At 37.2% G+C, this 19,587-nt stretch overlaps 2 protein-coding genes and 2 long non-coding RNA genes across 4 annotated transcripts; all 4 read right to left on the bottom strand.

The window, feature by feature from the left end:
- Window positions 1-1,008: 1,008 nt before the first annotated feature.
- LOC135746564 (uncharacterized) lies at window positions 1,009-6,902 on the bottom strand. Its single transcript, XM_065265169.2, has 20 exons — window positions 6,812-6,902; window positions 6,662-6,723; window positions 6,390-6,490; window positions 6,213-6,273; window positions 5,982-6,136; window positions 5,747-5,868; window positions 5,598-5,659; window positions 5,312-5,412; window positions 5,135-5,189; window positions 4,868-5,040; window positions 3,598-3,719; window positions 3,423-3,484; window positions 3,148-3,251; window positions 2,937-2,955; window positions 2,665-2,843; window positions 2,452-2,573; window positions 2,207-2,268; window positions 1,988-2,091; window positions 1,647-1,795; window positions 1,009-1,457 (listed from the first exon to the last, which is right to left on the bottom strand). The coding sequence occupies exons 1-20, from the start codon at window positions 6,875-6,877 to the stop codon at window positions 1,362-1,364; spliced, it is 1,977 nt and encodes a 658-aa protein (XP_065121241.1). The 5' UTR covers window positions 6,878-6,902; the 3' UTR covers window positions 1,009-1,361.
- Window positions 6,903-7,031: 129 nt separating this feature from the next.
- LOC135746703 (uncharacterized) lies at window positions 7,032-10,891 on the bottom strand. The gene is made up of 18 exons (XM_065265360.1): window positions 10,792-10,891; window positions 10,595-10,661; window positions 10,340-10,494; window positions 10,105-10,226; window positions 9,953-10,014; window positions 9,658-9,758; window positions 9,466-9,532; window positions 9,212-9,366; window positions 8,983-9,104; window positions 8,830-8,891; window positions 8,543-8,643; window positions 8,360-8,426; window positions 8,116-8,270; window positions 7,881-8,002; window positions 7,728-7,789; window positions 7,476-7,576; window positions 7,296-7,359; window positions 7,032-7,206 (listed from the first exon to the last, which is right to left on the bottom strand). The coding sequence occupies exons 1-18, from the start codon at window positions 10,862-10,864 to the stop codon at window positions 7,032-7,034; spliced, it is 1,833 nt and encodes a 610-aa protein (XP_065121432.1). The 5' UTR covers window positions 10,865-10,891.
- A 1,693-nt stretch (window positions 10,892-12,584) lies between these two features.
- On the bottom strand, window positions 12,585-13,131 carry LOC135746568 (uncharacterized). The gene is made up of 3 exons (XR_010531599.2): window positions 13,031-13,131; window positions 12,834-12,900; window positions 12,585-12,733 (listed from the first exon to the last, which is right to left on the bottom strand). It is a non-coding gene; the product is annotated as an uncharacterized lncRNA (long non-coding RNA).
- An 830-nt stretch (window positions 13,132-13,961) lies between these two features.
- On the bottom strand, window positions 13,962-14,503 carry LOC135746569 (uncharacterized). Its single transcript, XR_010531600.1, has 3 exons — window positions 14,441-14,503; window positions 14,154-14,254; window positions 13,962-14,028 (listed from the first exon to the last, which is right to left on the bottom strand). It is a non-coding gene; the product is annotated as an uncharacterized lncRNA (long non-coding RNA).
- Between the last annotated feature and the right edge of the window lie 5,084 nt (window positions 14,504-19,587).

Raw genomic sequence — 19,587 nt, 5'->3', positions numbered from 1 at the left:
TCGTCATCTTCCACGTTGTCTCATCTATAATACTGCTTGTAGCTCCAGAATCATGTCCAGATCGACTCCAAGGACTATAAATGTGCATACACTCTGAAAACAAACGGTACTTAATAGCACTAAAAGTGGTTCTTGGCTCATAATCATAGAGTTTACCATTCATAAACCATTTTTAGTTCTATATAGCACCTATGAAGCACCCATGAAGAACCATACGCGGTCATATAGCACCACATATGGTTCTACATAGCAGAATATGGTTCTACACCGGTGCTACACAGGTACTACATCGGTGCTATATGGCCCTTTAAATGGTTCCTCTATGATTACAAGCCAAGAATTACCTCTAGTGCTATTTAGCACCGTTTGTTTTTAGAGTGTATGTTCAGGTCACAGTCTCTCACTATGAATGCATACTGGTAATCATCAGTTCTCTTAGTTTCTCCACTGACATATTAGCAGTCTTTTAAGTGATTTTTTTTTTAGTTTTGCACATTTTGGCAAAGTATTTGTGTTTTTTGGCCAGAAACACCTCTGGGTCTAGCTTAATAAATGTATCTATAACGACAATAATGTTTTTTTATTTTGAAAATCTACTCTATGTAGTTTAATCCACTGTTTAAAGAGACCAAAAATAACAATTCTGTCATCATTTATTCACCCTCATGTTGTTCTAAACCCTCATGTTGTTCTAAGTTTCTTCTAAAAAGAAGACATTTTGAAACCACAGAGTTGATTGTACCCATTGACTGCCATAGTAGGACCAAAAAATACTATAAAAGTCAATGTAAACTGTGTGTTTACAAGGTCTTCTTTTTCAGAAGACAGAAACTCAAGCAGATGTAAACTTATATGAGTACATAAGGACTGAATTTTCATTCGTGGTGAACTTTCATTTGTGGTAACTTTACGTTTGGCATGTTTTACATAATTTGTCACATGAAGATAAAGGTCATAAAGTGTAAATAAATAAAATTTATTTTTTTCACAAAAACGAAATATGTGACATCAAATCAATTAATTATATAGAGAAAAAAATCTACATGAAATATTTTAAAAATGACACAAGTATTAAATAAATAATTTAATTTCATTAGATAATACAGCTTGGGGAAAATTACATTCAGTAAAATTTTGTGTAGCTCCTGTCTGTCCAGCAAAACAGGAAGAAAATAAATAGTGCATATTAAAAAGCTCAAAGTTAACATATTCATTACATAATTTAAATAACAATATTAACAATAATCATTGCTCTGTAATAAATAACATAAGAATAAGTGATTTCAAAGAATAGTTGTGCGTTACAGTTGCAAAAAGATCACTTTTCCTGTAAAATTTTTCTTTGTTGCCTCTCAAGTTCACTAGAAGATGCTGTGTCGAGTCGTGTACTGTACATTGTATGACTGTCTTCTGTGCCAACGTCGTCTTATTCGTGCACAGCAACCACAAAGCAGACACTAAAGAGAGATAGATAGAGAGCGAGAGAAAGAGTGCATTAGACAAACTTTCTCAGTCAAAAAAGTATTATATTATATTACATTACATATTGCAGTATTATATAATATAACAAAGTTATATATAATAAATAATTATAAATCACTTAAAAAACAGTACACATATTTATGTTTTGTCATCAAGAAACTTACACAAAGGAGAATCCAGCAAGGTACAAGCAGGATGGCTATAGCACAAGGAACAATTATAGCCACAATCCACGCTGCACTAGTGCTGTTGTTTGGCCCAGTAGTGTTCACCACAGAGGGAAATGTGGTTGTAGCAGTTGGGTTACTGGCTTCTATAGACAAATGTTTTGGGGAAAATGGAAATAACTTTAATAATAAAAGAAAACAGAAACTCTCAGCTCAAGGAATACTATAAAAATGCTGCGTTATTTTCAACCCAACCAAAGGGATGACCCAAAAATAACCCAGCATTTTAAAGAATGTAAAGAGCTATTAATATTTCAATTGAATGCAGAACAACATACCAATATTAACAGTGATAAGTGCCTTGAGAAAAAGACTGGGTGACTTGAAGTCATCTTCTGAGAAAATGTACTCGACATCGGCCTTAATCACAGTGGTATTACCCCTGGGAAATTCAAAATAAACAGTGTTGAACATTAGGAGATAATTTAAAGTGATCACATCATCATTAATAATACTTGTTCTTTCACGTCTCATTAAATTATGAAGTCATGACTTACGTAAAATTGGCCTTTTTGAACTCAAATGGAGTGGCATTTGGGTCATTTAGGATCTCGTTCAGCTAAACAGGTTGGCAAAAAAACACATTAATATTGTGTATTATTTATAATTAATAAATATGGTAATGATATTTATTATTGTTTTTATGCTGGGTTTCATTTAATATATCTTAATTTCATATTGAAATTTAAATTGTACATTATTTCATATGCATTAGCAGTCTTTCAAATACTTTCAAACTTACCAATTTATTTATTGAAGATTGGATTATTGTGTATGTGTCGTCCCTGAGTACAAGATTCTCAGACATGGTGACATTGCTGATTTCAAATCCAAAATTGAGGGCATACGAATTATCAGAAATTTCTTTAAGAAAAAAAACACATTAGACATTAGTGCATGCACAAATCTCTTTATTGTAATATGGAGTTATTGTTTCCTGGTGACACAAACTTACTTGTATAGGTGACATTCACAAAGCTCACAGGATCACTGAGTTTTTGTTCTGTCAGGTCTCGTTTGCTTCTTAGACGTTTGTCCAGCAGGTTGTTGGCTACTTGTAGAACAGCGCTCTCGCTTGGTATGGTGCCTCTCGTTATAAAAACAAGCCGGATGTAAATAATTGCTCTTCCAAGTCTGAAAAAGGTGAATCAAAATAATTTTGAGAAAGAGAATAAACCAAAACAATGCCAGTTTATTCGAGTATGCAAGTAAACTTTTTGTACTTACACAGTTGGAGTTGTCAAGCCTGTAAAAAAAAAAAATTGTTTGATTATTATGATTATTATGCAAATAAATGCTATTTGTGGAGTATGACATTTAAAAAAATTTTTGCAGTTAATACATTCAGTAAAGTAGTAAATGTATTAAATGTTGTGTTGAATTATCTGTTTAATGTTGCATTCATATAGTACTAAAAAGCTGATTAAATGAGACGTACTATTTTCCTTAAGAATTGCCTGGAGAAATTTACTGGGTGACTGGATGTCATTTTTTTGTGAAATATTGTATTCCACAAAAGCCATGATCTCAGTGAAATTATTCCTAGGGAGGATACAAAAACAATTGTAAACAAAATAAATGAAAAAATAAGAAAACCATGAGCTCATTTTTCCCACAAGCACTATATTACACAAAAATCCAATGATAAATTGATAAGGTGATAGTGATAAAAAACACTATTTTGATTAATGAGTAAAATTAATTTTGACTTACGAGAATATGGTCTCATTAAACTGGACTGGATTGGCTGAGGGATCATTTAGGATCTCGTTTAGCTAGAAAATAGTAATAATACAGAAATTAATTGAATAATTCATTCATTTACTTTATGTGTAAACATTTATAGCAGAGAAAAATGTCTAAATTACATGAAATGTTGTAAACCCACCAGTTTATTTATTTTGTCTTGGATGAGTTTGTTGGTGCTGTTCCTGTTTTCAAATTTTTCTGACATCCATACATTGCTGATCACATATCCAAAGTTGAGGGCATATGAATGATTAGAAATACCTTGGGGAAAAAAGAGTTGTCAATTTTTACATACCTGTAGGTACACTAGCTGTCTATTTTTACATACAGTAAGTACAACTTAAATATAAGTCATTGACTTGAACTAATTGTTTTTTTGCTGTAATGTTCATTATTACTATTATTTTTATGTATTTAACACTAGCCATCTAGCCAATAATAGTCATTTAGTGAGATTTAAGTGTAACAAATTACTGTTAACAGGGAATAATGAGTAATTCATTCAACACTGTTGGCAACACTATAGCCTCTTTCACACAGTAATTCTGGTAAATTACCATGAATTTACCAGAATGAATTTACCAGTAAATACAAAAATGTGCTGTTCACACATGCAGTGACGTTCCGTCTTTTTACCAGCAAGACATCATTCACACATCAGTATCAAAATACCACTAAACTCAGAGAGAAAGCGGAAGTTACCTGTGGCGCGCGGTTGGCGAGCTCCGTGTCGTATTTGTAAACAATAGTGGATTATGACTTAATATCGTCGGTCCGTATTTTGTTGTTTTCACATCTGTGGCAAACGGTCGCGAAGTTGCTCGTGACCAAACAACATTGCGTTTAACGGGCCCTGCGTTGGCACATTAGGCTTCACAGGGGGTGTACTAAGGACGTCGGCAATTTGGCAAATAGATAGTAAGCTGTTTTAAACAACTTTGAAGAAATGTGGATGTTAACTTCAGGTGTACTCGACTTTTAAGCATCATGTGTGTGGAAATGTCCGTAAACAGTGCGGGGGTAAACGCGTCACCTGTATAAAAACGTTCTGATTGGCCCGATCTGTCAGCGCGGTCTGACGGCGTCCGTTCTAAATGCCGGTTATCCTATATTTTTTGTTCACACATAGCGCTTACTGGTAAATTACTGGTAATCGTACAACCTGTCTTACTGGTAAATTGGCAGCACTGATTTACCGGAAAGGTTCTGTTCACACATGACATGTTAACTGCAATTTACCAGTAAATTACCAGTAAAGACTGTATGTGTGAAAGGGACTTATCTTACATTTGAAAAAGTAGTAGAGAAAAAAATTACAAACTACCGAAGTACAAAAACTCTGTAAAATGGAGTACCTTGTTTGTATACCATTTATGTTCAGAGAATATATTCATTAAAAAAAAACTTACTGTCAAATGAGACATTTACGTTGCTCACAGGTTCACCAAACTGTGTTGCTCTGTCATCTTGTTTAGTTGTGAGATTTGCATTCAGTATAGAAACCAACTCCATAATTTTACTTTCATTTGGCATTAGGCCCAACGTTTCAAACACAAGCCGAATGCTAATAACAGCCGTCCCACTGTTAAAAAAGAAAAAAAAATGAGGAAATAAATAGACAAAGAGTAAAAACGATAATGATTTCCTTATAGAAAATTAATGAATTACTCTCTTACAGAATTGTTGCATCAGTAGTGGTCTGAGAATTGCTGGCAGGAGGAGTTGTTAGGCCTGAAAACACAAAGTTAGCACTGATGAATTGGAAAGAAATAAACAATGAAGGTAGGAACAATATGCTGTTAAAATCCACAAAAATTATTTTTGAATGTTGTATTGTAATAGAATTGACATACTGTTTTGCAAACGAAGCTCGTTTAAGAAACTGACAGGTTGTATGTCATCTCCATCTTGGAAAATGTAATCCATATTGCCATGGATTTGGTCTGATGTGCTACTGAAATAAGAGCAGCAAAGACAGTTGATATGGGCTTCAGTTTATGAATATTTAACAGTTTTTTTAAGGTTATAGCCAAATTAATTTTTCAAGAGGAGCAGTTTAAATATCGTAAAATGTTATATGGCATAAATATCTTTTAGAGACAGAAGTCAGTTTTCATCATCAGTTTTCGTCAATCTTACATGAAGTTGGAGGAGCTGGGGTTAAACTTCACACTGTTTGGATCATTCAGAAGAGTGTTCAGCTGCAGAGGATAACAAACCATCCATCAAACACTGGAGAAGATTTGCACTGCAACAAAACTTTTTTACTGGGTAAATTTAGTGCTTACCGCATCGTTGATCATGTCCTGCACTTGCTGGTAAGTGTTGTTTCTAAGCTCTGGGTCTTCTGGCATGCTGATGTTACTCAAGGTAAATGTAAAGAAGACTGCATAGGTGGTGTCTGAGATTTCTGTTTGGAAAGATATTTTCAATTTACATTTCCCTTAAGCTTGCGATCTATCACTGCTTGATGGGTTCATACTGTATAAATAAAACTTTTCACCTGAAAATGACAACACTTACTTTCATAACTGACATTCATCAGCTTGACTGTTTCTTTCAGTTCTGAAACTCTGGATTCCAGGAGAATGTTGATAGCACTGAGCACCAAAGCTTCACTGGGGACTGGAGATGAGGAGTTGAACACCAGTTTGCTTGTCACCTCTGCTGAACCAGATCTACAAATGGCATAATTTACTTTTAATAAAGTTTAAAATAAAGACTCCATAACCAAGCAATTTCTGTAACACTTACATTTGCTGGAAGGACGTCACAGGGAAGCTACTTGGAAGCGGAGACGTTGTAGTGCTCATTCCTGCAAAGCCAGATCGAAACATTACATTTAAATTTAATTCAATTAAAAATACTGTACATTTCAGCAATTTCCAAAGTTCACTTTAGAATGGCTTAAAATCGTCAATATGAACATACCCATCAGTTTATGAAGCTCATTGAGGAAGCTGACAGGTTGTATCACAGCTCCATCTTGGAAGGTGTAATCCATATTGCCAAAGATTTGGTCTGAGGTGCTCCTAAAAGAAGAGCAGAAAATACACTTGAAATAAGCTTCAGGTTAAGTGTGTTAAACAGTATTATAGAGATTGTAGGCAAAGTTGTTTAAAAAATACCTAAATGTAATAATGCATTTAATATTATGATAAGCATAAATATCTTTCAGAGACAGAAGTCAGTTTAAATCTTACGTGAAGTTGGATGAGCTAGGTTCAAATTTCACACTGTTTGGATCATTCAGAAGAGTGTTCAGCTGCAGAGAAATAACAAACCATCAATCAAACTCTGGAGAAGATTTGCACGACACCAACACTTTTTGCTGGGATTTTCTAAATGCTTACTGCATCGTTGATCATGTCCTGCACTTGCTTGTAAGTGTTGTTTCTAAGCTCTGGGTCTTCTGGCATGCTGATGTTACTCAACGCAAATGTAAAGAAGACTGCATAGGAGGTGTCTGAGATTTCTGTTTGGAAAGATAAATTCAATTTACATTTCCACAAAGCTTGCAATCTATCACCGACTGAAACATTCATATTGTTTATACAGTAGATAGATTTTCACCTAAAAATGACAACACTTACTTTCATAGCTGACATTCATCAGCTTGACTGTTTCTTTCAGTTGTGAAACTCTGGATTCAAGAAGAATGTTGATAGCACTGAGCACCAAAGCTTCACTGGGGACTGGAGATGAGGAGTTGAACACCAGTTTGCTTGTCACCACTGCTGATCCAGATCTACAAATGGCACAACATAATTTTAATACAGTTCAGGACTTTAGATTTAAATGAAGACTGCATAACTGATCAATTTCTGTAACACTTACATTTGCTGAAATGACGTCACAGGGAAGCTAATGGTTGTAAGTGGAGACATTGTAGAACTCACTCCTGCAAAGCCAGATGGAAACATTAAAACTGAAATCAATTTAATCAAAATGACTGTATGTTTCAGCAATTTTCAAAGTTCACTTTAGAATGGCTTCAGATTGTCAATATGAACGTACCCTTGAGTTTATTGAGCTCATTTAGGAAGCTGACAGGTTGTATCTTATTTCCTTCTTGGAAGATGTAATCCATTTTGCCATGTATTTGGTCTGATGTGCTCCTAAAAGAAGAGAAGCAAAGACTGTTGATATGAGCTTCAGTTTATGAGTATTTAAAAGTTTTTGAAGAGGAGCAGTTTAATAATGTCATAAATCATAAAATGTCATATTGCATAGGTATCTTTCAGAGATAGAAGTCAGATTAAATCTTACGTGAAGTTGGAGGAGCTGGGGTTAAACTTCACACTGTTTGGATCATTCAGAAGAGTGTTCAGCTGCAGGATTAAAACAAGCCATCCATCAAACACTGGAGAAGATTTGCACTGCAACCAAACTTTTTTGCTGTCTAATTTTCTAAATGCTTACCGCCTCATTGATCAAGTCCTGCACTTGCTGGTAAGTGTTGTTTCTAAGCTCTGGGTCTTCTGGCATGCTGATGTTACTCAAGATAAATGTGAAGAAGACTGCATAGGAGGTGTCTGAGATTTCTGTTTGGAAAGATAAATTCAATTTACATTTCCCTAAAGCTTGCAATCTATTACTGGTTGGAACATTTATACTGTATAACGAAAACTTTTCACCTGAAAATGACAACACTTACTTTCATAGCTGACATTCATCAGCTTGACTGTTTCTTTCAGTTGTGAAACTCTGGATTCCAGGAGAATGTTGATAGCACTGAGCACCAAAGCTTCACTGGGGACTGGAGATGAGGAGTTGAACACCAGTTTGCTTGTCACTTCTGCTGATCCAGATCTACAAATGGCATAATTTACTTTTAATACAGTTCAGAGTTTTAGGTTTAAATAAAGACTGCATAACTGATCAATTTCTGAAACACTTACATTTGCTGGAAAGAAGTCACAGGGAAGCTACTTGTTGAAAGCGGAGATGTTGTTGTAGTGCTCAGACCTGCAAGATCAGATAAAAAAATGTAACCTGAATTTCTTTCCAAGAAAAATACTGTAAGTTTCAGCAGGTTACAAACTTCACTTAAGAATGGCTGAAGATCGCCAATATGAACGTACCCATCAGTTTACGAAGCTCATTGAGGAAGCTAACAGGTTGTATCTCATCCCCATCTTGGAAGGTGTAATCCATATTGCCATGTATTTGGTCTGATATGCTCCTAAAAGAAGACCAAAAAAATACACTTGAAATGAGCTTCGGGTAAAGTGTGTTCAACAGTATTATAGACTATTAAGGCAAAAAAAATATTCACAAGTTGTTTTAATATCTCAAAATGTCATGATGCATTAAATATGACCATAATGTATAAGAATCTTTCAGACACAGAAGTCAGTTTAAATCTTACGTGAAGTTGGTGGAGCTGAGGTTAAACTTCACACTGTTTGGATCATTCAGAAGAGTGTTCAGCTGCAGGATTAAAACAAACCATCCATCAAACACTGGAGAAGATTTGCACTGCAACCAAACTTTTTTGCTGGGTAATTTTCTAAATGCTTACCGCCTCATTGATCATGTCCTGTACTTGTTGGTAAGTGTTGTTTCTAAGCTCTGGTTCTTCTGGCATGCTGATGTTACTCAAGGTAAATGTAAAGAAGACTGCATAGGAAGTGTCTGAGATTTCTGTTTGGAAAGATATATTCAATTTCCCTTAAGCTTGCAGTCTATCGCTGGTTGAAACATTTATACTGTATAAAGAAAACTTTTCACCTGAAAATGACACCACTTACTTTCATAGCTGACATTCATCAGCTTGACTGTTTCTTTCAGTTGTGAAACTCTGGATTCCAGGAGAATGTTGATAGCACTGAGCACCAAAGCTTCACTGGGGACTGGAGATGAGGAGTTGAACACCAGTTTGCTTGTTACCTCTGCTGAACCAGATCTACAAGTGCACAACTTACTTTTAATACAGTTCAGAGCTTTAGATTTAAAAAAGACTCCATAACTAATCATTTTTTGTAATGTATATATCTACACTTACATTTTCTGGAAAGAAGTCACAGGGACGCTGTTTGTTGAGAGTGGAGACAACGTTGTAGTGGTCAGACCTGCAAGATCAGATTGAAATATCACAAATGAAATCCTCTCTATGAAAAATTCTTTAAGTTTCAGCAAGTTACAAATTTCACTTAAGATTCACTTTATTGGTTTAAGATCACCAATATGAATGTACCCATCAGTTTACGAAGCTCATTGAGGAAGCTGACAGGTTGTATCTCATCTCCATCTTGGAAGGTGTAATACATATTGCCGTTTATTTGATCTGATGTGCTCCTGAAAGAACAACAAAAAATAAATTTGAAATAAAGAAATAAACTTCAGTTTAGGTGTATTAAACAGTATTGTAGACTATTTAGGCAAAATAAAATATTCAAGAGATGTTTTAATATCTCAAAATGTCATGATGCATTAAATATGACTATAATGCATAAGCATATTTTAGGGACAGAAATCAATTTAAATCTTACGTGAAGTTGGAGGAGCTGGGGTTAAACTTCACACTGTTTGGATCATTCAGAAGAGTGTTCAGCTGCAGAGAAATAACAAACCATCCATCAAACACTGGAGAAGATTTGCACTGCAACCAAACTTTTTACTGGGGAATTTTCTAACTGCTTACCGCCTCATTGATCATGTCCTGCACTTGCTTGTAAGTGTTGTTTCTAAGCTCTTGGTCTTCTGGCATGCTGATGTTACTCAAGGTAAATGTGAAGAAGACTGCATAGGAGGTGTCTGAGATTTCTGTTTGGAAATATAAATTCAATAAAAAAATTTCCAAAACTTGCAATTTATCACTGGTTGAAACATTTAAACTATTTATAGATAGCTTTAAGCCCAAAAATGACAACACTTACTTTCATAGCTGACATTCATCAGCTTGACTGTTTCTTTCAGTTGTGAAACTCTAGATTCCAGGAGAATGTTGATAGCACTGAGCACCAAAGCTTCACTGGGGACTGGAGATGAGGAGTTGAACACCAGCTTGCTTGTAACCTCTGCTGAACCAGATCTGCAAGTGCACAACATACTTTTAAAACAGTTCAGGGCTTTAGTTTTAAAAAAGATTCCATAACTAAACATTTTTTTGTAATGTATATATCTACACTTACATTTGCTGGAAAGACGTCACAGGGAAGCTGCTTGTTGAGAGTGGAGACAACGTTGTAGTGGTCAGACCTGCAAGATCAGATTGAAACATTACAAATGAAATCCTCTCTATGAAAAATACTATATGTTTCAGCAAGTTACAAATTTCACTTAAGATTCACTTTATTGGATTAAGATCACCAATATGAACCTAACCTACCCATTAGTTTACGAAGCTCATTGAGGAAGCTGACTGGTTGTATCTCATCTCCATCTTGGAAGATGTAGTTCATATTGCCGTTTATTTGATCTGATGTGATCCTGAAAGATGAACAAAAAATACATTTGAAATAAACTTCAGGTTAGGTGTATTAAACAGTATTGTAGACTATTTAGGCAAAAAAAAATATTCAAGAGATGTTTTAATATCTCAAAATGTCATGATGCATTAAATATGACTATAATGCATAAGCATATTTTAGGGACAGAAATCAATTTAAATCTTACGTGAAGTTGGAGGAGCTGGAGTTAAACTTCACACTGTTTGGATCATTCAGAAGAGTGTTCAGCTGCAGGATTAAAACAAACCATCCATCAAACACTGGAGAAGATTTGCACTGCAACCAAACTTTTTTGCTGGGTAATTTTCTAAATGCTTACCGCCTCATTGATCATGTCCTGCACTTGCTTGTAAGTGTTGTTTCTAAGCTCTGGGTCTTCTGGCATGCTGATGTTACTCAAGGTAAACGAAAAGAAGACTGCATAGGAGGTGTCAGAGATTTCTGTTTGGAAAGATATATTCAATTTACATTTCCCTTAAGCTTGCAGTCTATCGCTGGTTGAAACGTTTATACTGTATAACGAAAACTTTTCACCTGAAAATGACAACACTTACTTTCATAGCTGACATTGACCAGCTTGACTGTTTCTTTCAGTTGTGAAACTCTGGATTCCAGGAGAATGTTGATAGCACTGAGCACCAAAGCTTCACTGGGGACTGGAGATGAGGAGTTGAACACCAGTTTGCTTGTCACCTCTGCTGAACCAGATCTACAAGTGCACAACTTACTTTTAATACAGTTCAGGGATTTAGATATAAATAAAGACTCCATAACTAAGCAATTTTTGTAATGTATATATCTACACTTACATTTGCTGGAAAGACGTCACAGGGAAACTGCTTGTTGAGAGTGGAGACAACGTTGTAGTGGTCAGACCTGCAAGATCAGATTAAAATATTACAAATAAAATCATCTCTATGAAAAATACTATACGTTTCAGCAAGTTACAAATTTCACTTAAGATTCACTTTATTGGTTTAAGATCACCAATATGAACGTACCCATCAGTTTACGAAGCTCATTGAGGAAGCTGACAGGTTGTATCTCAGCTCCATCTTGAAAGATGTAATCCATATTGCCGTTTATTTGATCTGATGTGCTCCTAAAAGAAGAAAAAAATACATTTGAAATGAGCTTCAGGTTAGGTGTATTAAACAGTATTGTAGACTATTTAGGCAAAAAAAATATTCAACAGTTGTTTTAGTATCCCACAATTTCATGATTCATTAAATATGACCATAAGCAAAAGTATCTTTCAGAGACAGAAGTCAGTTTAAATCTTACGTAAAGTTGGAGGAGCTGGGGTTAAACGTCACACTGTTTGGATCATTCAGAAGAGTGTTCAGCTGCAGGATTAAAACAAACCATCCATCAAACACTGGAGAAGATTTGCACTGCAACCAAACTTTTTTGCTGGGTAATTTTCTAAATGCTTACCGCCTCATTGATCATGTCCTGTACTTGCTGGTAAGTGTTGTTTCTAAGCTCTGGTTCTTCTGGCATGCTGATGTTACTCAAGGTAAATGTAAAGAAGACTGCATAGGAGGTGTCTGAGATTTCTGTTTGGAAAGATAAATTCAATTTCCCTTAAGCTTGCGATCTATCACTGCTTGAAACATTTATACTGTATAAAGAAAACTTTTCACCTGAAAATGACAACACTTACTTTCATAGCTGACATTCACTAGCTTGACTGTTTCTTTCAGTTGTGAAACTCTGGATTCCAGGAGAATGTTGATAGCACTGAGCACCAAAGCTTCACTGGGGACTGGAGATGAGGAGTTGAACACCAGTTTGCTTGTTACCTCTGCTGAACCAGATCTACAAGTGCACAACTTACGTTTAATACAGTTCAGGGATTTAGATATAAATAAAGACTCCATAATTAAGCATTGTTTGTAATGTATATATCTACACTTACATTTGCTGGAAAGAAGTCACAGGGAAGCTGCTTGTTGAAAGTGGAGACAACGTTGTAGTGGTCAGACCTGCAAGATCAGATTGAAATATTACAAATGAAATCCTCTCGATGAAAAATACTATAAGTTTCAGCAAGTTACAAATTTCACTTAAGATTCACTTTATTGGTTTAAGATCACCAATATGAACCTAACCTACCCATTTGTTTACGAAGCTCATTGAGGAAGCTGACTGGTTGTATCTCATCTCCATCTTGGAAGGTGTAGTCCACATTGCCGTTTATTTGATCTGATGTGCTCCTGAAAGAACAACAAAAAAATACATTTGAAATAAACTTCAGGTTAGGTGTATTAAACAGTATTGTAGAATATTTAGGCAAAATAAAATATTCAAGAGATGTTTTTAATATCTCAAAATGTCATGATGCATTAAATATGATCGTAATGCATAAGCATATTTTAGGGACAGAAATCAGTTTAAATCTTACGTGAAGTTGGAGGAGCTGGGGTTAAACTTCACACTGTTTGGATCATTCAGAAGAGTGTTCAGCTGCAGGATTAAAACAAACCATCCTTCAAACACTGGAGAAGATTTGCACTGCAACCAAACTTTTTACTGGGTAATTTTCTAAATGCTTACCGCCTCATTGATCATGTCCTGCACTTGCTTGTAAGTGTTGTTTTTAAGCTCTGGGTCTTCTGGCATGCTGATGTTACTCAAGGTAAACGAAAAGAAGACTGCATAGGAGGTGTCAGAGATTTCTGTTTGGAAAGATAAATTCAATTTACATTTCCCTAAAGCTTGCAATCTATTGCTGGTTGAAACGTTTATAATGTATAAAAATAGTTTTTCACCTGAAAATGACAACACTTACTTTCATAACTGACATTGACCAGCTTGACTGTTTCTTTCAGTTGTGAAACTCTGGATTCCAGGAGAATGTTGATAGCACTGAGCACCAAAGCTTCACTGGGGACTGGAGATGAGGAGTTGAACACCAGTTTGCTTGTCACCTCTGCTGAACCGGATCTACAAGTGCACAACTTACTTTTAATACAGTTCAGAACTTTAGATTTAAATATAGATTGTATAACTAAGCATTGTTTGTTATGTATATATCTCCACTTACATTTGCTGGAAAGACGTCACAGGGAAGCTGCTTGTCGAGAGTGGAGACAACGTTGTAGTGGTCAGACCTGCAAGATCAGATTGAAATATTAAAAATGAAATCCTCTCTATGAAAAATACTATAAGTTTCAGCAAGTTACAAATTTCACTTAAGAATCACTTTATTGGTTTAAGATCACCAATATGAACGTACCCATCAGCTTACGAAGCTCATTGAGGAAGCTGACTGGTTGTATCTCATCTCCATCTTGGAAGATGTAGTCCATATTGCCGTTTATTTGATCTGATGTGCTCCTGAAAGAACAACAAAAAATACATTTGAAATAAACTTCAGGTTAGGTGTATTAAACAGTATTGTAGACTATTTAGGCAAAAAAAAATATTCAAGAGATGTTTTAATATCTCAAAATGTCATGATGCATTAAATATGACTATAATGCATAAGCATATTTTAGGGACAGAAATCAATTTAAATCTTACGTGAAGTTGGAGGAGCTGGAGTTAAACTTCACACTGTTTGGATCATTCAGAAGAGTGTTCAGCTGCAGAGAAATAACAAACCATTCATCAAACACTGGAGAAGATTTGCACTGCAACCAAACTTTTTACTGGCTAATTTTCTAATTGCTTACCGCCTCATTGATCATGTCCTGCACTTGCTTGTAAGTGTTGTTTTTAAGCTCTGGGTCTTCTGGCATGCTGATGTTACTCAAGGTAAACGAAAAGAAGACTGCATAGGAGGTGTCAGAGATTTCTGTTTGGAAAGATAAATTCAATTTACATTTCCCTTAAGCTTGCAGTCTATCGCTGGTTGAAACGTTTATACTGTATAACGAAAACGTTTCACCTGAAAATGACAACACTTACTTTCATAGCTGACATTGACCAGCTTGACTGTTTCTTTCAGTTGTGAAACTCTGGATTCCAGGAGAATGTTGATAGCACTGAGCACCAAAGCTTCACTGGGGACTGGAGATGAGGAGTTGAACACCAGTTTGCTTGTCACCTCTGCTGAACCAGATCTACAAGTGCACAACTTACTTTTAATACAGTTCAGGGATTTAGATATAAATAAAGACTCCATAACTAAGCAATTTTTGTAATGTATATATCTACACTTACATTTGCTGGAAAGACGTCACAGGGAAACTGCTTGTTGAGAGTGGAGACAACGTTGTAGTGGTCCGACCTGCAAGATCAGATTAAAATATTACAAATAAAATCATCTCTATGAAAAATACTATACGTTTCAGCAAGTTACAAATTTCACTTAAGATTCACTTTATTGGTTTAAGATCACCAATATGAACGTACCCATCAGTTTACGAAGCTCATTGAGGAAGCTGACAGGTTGTATCTCAGCTCCATCTTGAAAGATGTAATCCATATTGCCGTTTATTTGATCTGATGTGCTCCTAAAAGAAGAAAAAAATACATTTGAAATGAGCTTCAGGTTAGGTGTATTAAACAGTATTGTAGACTATTTAGGCAAAAAAATATTCAACAGTTGTTTTAGTATCCCAAAATTTCATGATTCATTAAATATGACCATAAGCAAAAGTATCTTTCAGAGACAGAAGTCAGTTTAAATCTTACATGAAGTTGGAGGAGCTGGGTTCAAACTTCACACTTTTTGGATCATTGAGAAGAGTGTTCAGCTGCAGAGATATAACAAACCATCCATCAAACACTGGAGAAGATTTGCACTGCAACCAAACTTTTTACTGGGTAATTTTCTAAATCCTTACCGCCTCATTGATCATGTCCTGCACTTGCTTGTAAGTGTTGTTTCTAAGCTCTAGGTCTTCTGGCATGCTGATGTTACTCAAGGTAAATGCAAAGAAGACTGCATAGGAGGTGTCTGAGATTTCTGTTTGGAAAGATATTTTCAATTTACATTTCCCCAAAGCTTGCAATCTATCGCAGTTTGAAACGTTTATTCTGTATAAAAATAGTTTTTCACCTGAAAATGACAACACTTACTTTCATAGCTGACATTCATCAGCTTGACTGTTTCTTTCAGTTGTGAAACTCTGGATTCCAGGAGAATGTTGATAGCACTGAGCACCAAAGCTTCACTGGGGACTGGAGATGAGGAGTTGAACACCAGTTTGCTTGTAACCTCTGCTGATCCAGATCTACAAATGGCACAACTTAGTTTATGTACAGTTCAGGGCTTTAGATATGAATAAAGACTATAACTGATCAATTTCTGTAACACTCACATTTGCTGGAAATTAGTTACAGGGAAGCTACTTGTTGACAGCGGAGATGTTGTTGTAGTGCTCAGACCTGCAAGATCAGATTGAAAAATTTAAACTGAATTTCTTTCCACGAAAAATACTTCACTTAAGAATGGCTGAAGTTCGTTAATGTGAACATACCCATGAGTTTATGAAGCTCATTTAGGAAGCTGGCAGGTTGTATCTCATCTTCATCTTGGAAGGTGTAATCCATATTGCCAAAGATTTGATCTGATGTGCTCCTGTAAGAAGAGCAGAAAATACTTTTGAAATGAGCTTTAGGTTAAGTGTGTTAAACAGTATTATAGACTCTTTAGGCAAAATAAATATTCAAGAATTGTTTCAATATCCCAAAATATCATGATGCATTTAATATTAACATAAGCAAAAGTATCTTTTAGAGCAGAAGTCAGTTTAAATCTTACGTGAAGTTGGAGGAGCTGGGGTTAAACTTCACACTGTTTGGATCATTCAGAAGAGTGTTCAGCTGCACGATTAAAACAAACCATCCATCAAACACTGGAGAAGATTTGCAATGCAACCAAACTTTTTACTGGGTAATTTTCTAAATGCTTACCGCCTCATTGATCATGTCCTGCACTTGCTTGTAAGTGTTGTTTCTAAGCTCTGGGTCTTCTGGCATGCTGATGTTACTCAATGTAAATGTGAATAAGACTGCATAGGAGGTGTCCGAGATTTCTGTTTGGAAAGATATTATTAATTTACATTTCCCCAAAGCTTGCAATCTACTGCTGTTTGAAACATTTATACTTTATAAAAATAGTTTTTCACCTGAAAATGACAACACTTACTTTCATAACTGACATTCATCAGCTTGACTGTTTCTTTCAGTTGTGAAACTCTGGATTCCAGGAGAATGTTGATAGCACTGAGCACCAAAGCTTCACTGGGGACTGGAGATGAGGAGTTGAACACCAGTTTGCTTGTCACCTCTGCTGAACCGGATCTACAAGTGCACAACTTACTTTTAATACAGTTCAGAACTTTAGATTTAAATATAGATTGTATAACTAAGCATTGTTTGTTATGTATATATCTCCACTTACATTTGCTGGAAAGACGTCACAGGGAAGCTGCTTGTCGAGAGTGGAGACAACGTTGTAGTGGTCAGACCTGCAAGATCAGATTGAAATATTAAAAATGAAATCCTCTCTATGAAAAATACCATAAGTTTCAGCAAGTTACAAATTTCACTTAAGATTCACTTTATTGGTTTAAGATCACCAATATGAACGTACCCATCAGTTTACGAAGCTCATTGAGGAAGCTGACTGGTTGTATCTCATCTCCATCTTGGAAGATGTAGTCCATATTGCCGTTTATTTGATCTGATGTGCTCCTGAAAGAACAACAAAAAATACATTTGAAATAAACTTCAGGTTAGGTGTATTAAACAGTATTGTAGACTATTTAGGAAAAAAAAATATTCAAGAGATGTTTTAATATCTCAAAATGTCATGATGCATTAAATATGACTATAATGCATAAGCATATTTTTGTCATGACCTGATCTCTCCATTCCTTGTCTTATCCGAGTTTGAGAGATTAGGTTGTGACAGTACGTGTCTGCCCTGAGAGATTCTGTGACATGCCCTTCCGCGGTCCACGTTTCTCTCAGGGTTCGTGAATTGTTTCCCGCTCCCTTATGTTTGATTAGCTCCAGGTGTCTGTTGTTAGAACTCCCTATTTAATACCCTTCTGTCCTGTCCTCCGTGCGTTGGTATTCTTCTGTGTTCCCTGCAAGTTCCCTGAGTGTATTCCTGTTCCTGGTCTTTTGTGTGAGTTTATGTAGTTTAGTGTTCTCAGTGTGTATGTTAGTGAGTTTAGTTCTCGTGTCTGTTTATTGTAATGTTTTACCCCCTCTTGGGTGTTTTGGTTCTGTGTGTCTGTATATATTAAAGTATTCTTTATTTTAGTCTGCGTTTGGGTTTTCCTCGTCTCCTTTGTTTCCCGACCGTGACAGAATACCAACGCCTAACTAAACCCAGCGGACTATGGATCTTAATCCTAACATCGACTACGCGGCTTTCCGTGGGACAAGACTGGTTCGACGCGGGGGAAGCAACGCGTGGAGAGGTGCCACGGCCAGAGGGGCATTCCAGGGAGGAAGGACCTCTTTTCCAGCCCCTCTGGTAACCATCCCGGAGCGTCGGCGAGTGGGAGTTCTTTCTTCAGACAGGCCCTTCTCTTCTCCGCCACCGGTGTCCTGTCCACCCGACAGTCTCAGGGGGAAACGTGAGAGACATGCCTCCTGGGACTCGGCGTCGGGTGGTTCATCTACGGAGCTGGGTGGCCCGGCCGTGCTGTCTCCCACTCCTCCGGCGCTTTCCGCTCCTCGTCCTAGACGGAAGACAAGGAGGAAGAACACCTCTCCCGTGCAACCAGTACCATCCACTTCCCCCAAGTCTCCAGAGTCGCCGGCGCGTCCAGAGTCGCCGGCGCGTCCAGAGTCGCCGGCGCGTCCAGAGTCGCCGGCGCGTCCAGAGTCGCCGGCGCGTCCAGAGTCGCCGGCGCGTCCAGAGTCGCCGGCGCGTCCAGAGTCGCCGGCGCGTCCAGAGTCGCCGGCGCGTCCAGAGTCGCCGGCGCGTCCAGAGTCGCCGGCGCGTCCAGAGTCGCCGGCGCGTCCAGAGTCGCCGGCGCGTCCAGAGTCGATGGACGTGGAGGAATCCGCCCTTTCCGGCGGATCTGAACAGTCTTGTCCGTTGCAGTCTTCGTTTCCTGTGCCCCCCGTGCTTCCTGTTCCTCCTGTTGTTCCTGAGTCCCCTGTGCTTCCTGTGCCCCCTGTGTTCCCACGTCAGCCCCCTCCCGTTGTCATGAACTCTCGTTCTTCCCCCCGGACTTCTCCATCTGTCACCAGCACCACCAAAAGGACTCATAAAACTGTTAGGACACAAACTGATTTTCACCATACAAATTTTACTGTTACTCCCTCTCCCCTTCCTTGTATTTTGTTTTTGTTAGCCCATCCCAACCCTGTTACTATGTTGTCTTGTTTACCATTGGTTTTGGTTTCTTTGTTTTCCTGGTTTTTGTCCCATTTCAGGTCCTGTGTTTAGTGTCTCCTCCTGAGGGCGTCTAATATCCGCCCTTAGGGGGGGGGGGGGTACTGTCATGACCTGATCTCTCCATTCCTTGTCTTATCCGAGTTTGAGAGATTAGGTTGTGACAGTACGTGTCTGCCCTGAGAGATTGTGTGACATGCCCTTCCGCGGTCCACGTTTCTCTCAGGGTTCGTGAATTGTTTCCCGCTCCCTTATGTTTGATTAGCTCCAGGTGTCTGTGGTTAGAACTCCCTATTTAATACCCTTCTGTCCTGTCCTCCGTGCGTTGGTATTCTTCTGTGTTCCCTGCAAGTTCCCTGAG

The sequence above is a fragment of the Paramisgurnus dabryanus genome, chromosome 4 (assembly GCF_030506205.2).
Source record: "Paramisgurnus dabryanus chromosome 4, PD_genome_1.1, whole genome shotgun sequence".
NCBI classification, from domain to species: domain Eukaryota; kingdom Metazoa; phylum Chordata; class Actinopteri; order Cypriniformes; family Cobitidae; genus Paramisgurnus; species Paramisgurnus dabryanus.
The sequence above is the reverse complement of the archived record's forward strand: the minus strand, read 5'-3'. Positions and strand labels throughout refer to the sequence as shown.

Coding starts and splice junctions, on each gene's coding strand:
- LOC135746564 (XM_065265169.2), bottom strand. CDS start 6,877: ATGCCAGAAGACCCAGAGCTTAGAAACAACACTTACAAGCAAGTGCAG. Junction 6,137..6,212: donor GTGACGTCCTTCCAGCAAAT/GTAAGTGTTACA, acceptor TGCCATTTGTAG/ATCTGGTTCAGCAGAGGTGA. Junction 3,485..3,597: donor AAGACAAAATAAATAAACTG/GTGGGTTTACAA, acceptor ACTATTTTCTAG/CTAAACGAGATCCTAAATGA.
- LOC135746703 (XM_065265360.1), bottom strand. CDS start 10,864: ATGAACTACATCTTCCAAGATGGAGATGAGATACAACCAGTCAGCTTC. Junction 8,644..8,829: donor CTCAGCTCCACCAACTTCAC/GTAAGATTTAAA, acceptor GTCTTCTTTTAG/GAGCATATCAGACCAAATAC. Junction 8,271..8,359: donor GTGACTTCTTTCCAGCAAAT/GTAAGTGTTTCA, acceptor TGCCATTTGTAG/ATCTGGATCAGCAGAAGTGA.